Here is a 4,222-nt window from a genome sequence, read left to right on the forward strand (position 1 = left end):
TTAGCTTCTCCTCTGCGCTGTCGTCCGCAGTAAAGACCAATCCAACTGCCTGCCATCTTCTTCCACCCCGCGCACAAGGTGTTCGATGGAATTCCCCAAGGTAAAAAATACGATGAAACTTGATGATTTAAATTGGGACTGGATAGAATGTTTGACGATGGTTGTCTGCATTGTAGATGAGCTTGGTTGACTCCTCATTCGTGGACGATTCATCGTCGGATGAGGAATTTGATTTGCATGAAGAAGAGGACATTGCTATGCTAGTGGTCGCGCACAAGGGGAAGAAGCCAAAGCACGATGGTTCCATCGATGGTTGTGCGTTCATTCGGAGAGAACGGATTGATGCACACAAATGGTTGATGTGCAACTACTTTGGATCACCACATGTTTTCCCGGAGAATTAGTTTCGACGCCGTTTCAGAATGTCGAAAGACTTGTCGTCCACATTTGCAATTCCGTGAAGCAGCGCAATCCAGCCTTAGAGTAGAGAAGGAATTGTGCTAGGTTGCTTGGCCATAGCATTGAATAGAAGGTCACTGCTGCTTTTGCACATGATGGTATATGGTGTTCCGGTAGATTACATTGATGGCAATTTGGCGATGGCAGAGAGTACTACTATCTTCTATGTCAAGCAATTTGCAATGACTATGGTAGAAGTGTTTGGTCCACAGTACCTGAGAGCACCCAATTCTCAGGACACTCAGAGGCTTTTGGAGATGAACACAGCTCGAGGGTTTCCAGGTATGCCCGGGTCTGTGGATTGCATGCATTGGAAATGGAAGAACTACCCAAAAGCATGGCATGGACAATTCAAGAGTCCTGGGAAGGATGCCACTATCATTCTTGAGGCAATTGCCGATCATGAAACATGGATTTGGCATGCATATTTTGGGATGCCTGGATCTTGCAACGACATTAATGTGCTTGACCGGTCACCTCTATTTGCCAAGCTAGCAAATGGAGAAGCACCACCAGTGACCTTCCAAGCAAATGGCCGCACAGACACCTATGTGTACTATCTTGCAGATGACATCTACCCAAGGTGGAGTACATTTGTCAAGTCGGTTGCAAAATCCGAAGGTAAGAAAGAACACGTCTTTCACAATGCACAAGCAGGCGCTAGAAAAGATGTTGAGAGGGCTTTCGGGATTTTGCAATCTCAATTTGCTATTGTGCGAGGACCATCAAGATTATGGGATCAAAAGATCCTTTGGTACATCATGACTGCTTGCGTGATTATGCACAATATTATCATTGAGAACAAGAGTTGAAAACATTTAGATTACAACTTCTCTCACTTGGGGCATTCCTATTAATCCCATACAAAAGGAACATCGCATCAGACGTTTCATGAAGGTGTATAGCGAGATTAGAGACACCGATGTGCATGATCAACTCCAGAAAGATTTAATGAAAGATCATTGGAAATGGCATGGCGAAAGAGCAGCGTAGATTCATTATTTGTTTGTGAAAAACTATGTTGTATTGCGCAAAACTATGTTGTATTTGTGTTGCATCTGATCTCTGGGATTTGGAGAAATATGTAATAATTTGATATTGTAACATGTATATTTTTTTATGTTGTTTTTATATTTTTTCTTGCAATATGTGCGGCTGTACAGTGGCTGATTGTAGCCGCGGGGCCACCGGCCCATTTTGCATCTTCGTTTAGGACCATCTGTTGGAGTTGCTTTTTTTTACATCGCCATTTTAAACCATCTGTTGAAATTAAGTTTTTTTCAAAAATGTAAAAAATCACTTTGTAGTGTTATAAATTTAGACCATCATCGATTTGAAGCATTAAAATATACATCATTTGTTGAAGATGTTCTTAGCATGTACTCCTTCCATCATGATTTAGAAGTCGTGCTTAGAAATTCTATGAAACCTAGGTGGTTATTGATTGGATGTGACCTGTGAGATGAGCTGAAAAATAATATTCACACTACACATGCATATAGAAGTACTACAACAAAATATTAATTAGCTGCTAGAAATAAATGCAATACGTCTTAAACCTTGTTTATTATAAAAATGCACGTAAATTTAACCGTACCTTCTAAAATGAAACTCCATGGACACTAGCACCCACGGTTTATTGATATAGAAGAAGCATCCCTCATGAGAATTCCAGAAATTCGTCTCTGACAGAGAATCGAACTCTGGTCGTTAGGTTTACAATCATGCGCCCCCAACCACTGGGCTATGCCCACGTCCTACCTTCTAAACGGCGAAGGAGGTAGTAATACTAATTGTTGCCGTTTGAATTGTTTGGGTGTTGTGCACGAAATGTGCACTTGGACATTAGGTATACGACAAACTTCATGTGACTCAACGCACTGGTGGCACGCCACTAAACCGCAAGAATAATCTAATCCAACCCCTGAGAGAACATCTTATCCATTTGCATGTTCCACCTAGACCACGAAGACTTCAAGAGGCGAAACCACTTGTTCCTGTGTAGAAAAGGAAAAGAAAACCCGGTCAAAGAAAAAAGGAAAGGAAAAGAAAATGAAAGCTTGCTGTGCCCAGTGGCCGATACCGATAGGAATAGGATAGATACATGATTCCTTGCCGAACGGTACAGTTAACTGTGGGGCCAGAGGCGCCCAACTGGCACCGGGTCTGGGCCCCGGCTGGTGGATGCCGACACGAAATGTCCCAACCTAATCCAATCTGCTTTTGCATAACACCACACGCCAACATTCGGATTTTAGTTTTGGTACAGTCATATGATATTACTCCCTTCGTTCTTAAATATAAATCTTTAAAAAAATCATTAAAGGCCTACATACAAAATGAAATGAATGAATCTACACTTTAAAACATGTCTGTATAAATTTGTATTTAGTTTATTAGTGAAACCTTCAGAAAACAATATTTAGAAATGGAGGAAATACTTTCTTCTTCTGGTTCAGTTGTGAAGGCAGATTTTTCTTTCAGAACCATCAACCATCCACGGAATTAACAGCACCGCATAACCTTTGTATGTATTCCGTAAACGCTATCTGGACATGTAATCGCTCAGTAGACATACGCGGCGGCTCATCGTGAAGTTACAGCGACGGCTGGTGTCCCACCCACGGAGGCCATGTACGCATGTCTCGATCGGCCGCTGGCCCGTCCGTAGCGATACTATTCTTCGTGATTAATTCAACTCGCCGAGGACAATGTCAGCCGGCCGCATTGTCAATTTGTCATGACTGTGTCATGGCAGTAAGTGTCCACTGTAGAACAGACTACAGAGTACGTGTCATGGAGTACATTTCCGTGCCATTGTTATAAACATCCCTCGATCGCCATCGCTAGCCATTTTTAGTTTCATCCAACTCCAAGCCAGTGCTCCTCGCTCTAGAATCCTAGACTCCTAGTTAATGGCCGGCGGATCAGGTCAGTCTTAACTAACCACCAGCTAGCAGCGCCACCTCGAGAGCATCGCCATGGTAGGGCGGGAGGGACCGGCCGTGTAGCGGAGGGGCCGCTCGACGATGGTGGTGCACGTGGTGCTCCTCGCCGTGCCGGCGGTGGGCGGGTTCATGCAGGCGTTCAAGTTCTCGGTCCTGCTCTGGCCGTTCAACATCACGCTGCCGCTGCTCCGCCACCTGCCGCGCGTCTGCCTCACGCTCAGGGCCGCTGCGGCGCACTACCACGCCGAGCTGCGCGCGTACCTCACCGGCCGCAGGACGGTGCCGCTGCCGGAGCCGCGGTACTCCACCCTCCGTGGCGTGCAGAGGCGCGCGCGTGGGCAGCTCGCCGCGCACGCCATGATCTCCCTCGTCGACATATCTTACTGAATGTCGCTTTGCGTTGCGCGCTTGAGATGTTTGATTCTGGCGGTGCTATTCTTGGTTGGATAGGTTGGTTCAGAGTTTTCTTTGGATCCTGCACATAGCCACATAGGTCTTCCTTTTTCTTTTTCTTTTTTCTTTTTTTTTTTGCCTGCATTCGTCGGACGCGTTGATGAATTTGTTGTGATATCTGTAACCATTTCTGAAATGCGAAGGAGCTTAAGTTAGGGCATACATGTGTTTGTTTTCTTAGATCAGCTGCACCTGGCTTATTTATTTTTTCTCAAAGATGGTTGAAAAGAATCCAACAGGGGAATTATAAAAAATCATTGGAAGTACACTCAGCAACAGGTTTCACATTTACATTCTGAATCTTGATCTCGCTGAATTCTTTAGCTGCCTGTGAAAATAAATGCAGATAAGCAGTGTTGACA

General features: G+C 44.6%; 1 protein-coding gene across 1 annotated transcript; it reads left to right on the top strand.

The window, feature by feature from the left end:
• The first annotated feature begins 3,176 nt into the window (after positions 1–3,176).
• Positions 3,177–4,022, top strand: LOC123431038. The gene has a single exon (XM_045114855.1). The coding sequence runs from the start codon at positions 3,489–3,491 to the stop codon at positions 3,792–3,794; it is 306 nt and encodes a 101-aa protein (XP_044970790.1). The 5' UTR covers positions 3,177–3,488; the 3' UTR covers positions 3,795–4,022.
• The last annotated feature ends 200 nt before the right edge of the window (positions 4,023–4,222 follow it).

The sequence above is a fragment of the Hordeum vulgare genome, chromosome 2H (assembly GCF_904849725.1).
Source record: "Hordeum vulgare subsp. vulgare chromosome 2H, MorexV3_pseudomolecules_assembly, whole genome shotgun sequence".
Lineage (NCBI taxonomy): Eukaryota > Viridiplantae > Streptophyta > Magnoliopsida > Poales > Poaceae > Hordeum > Hordeum vulgare.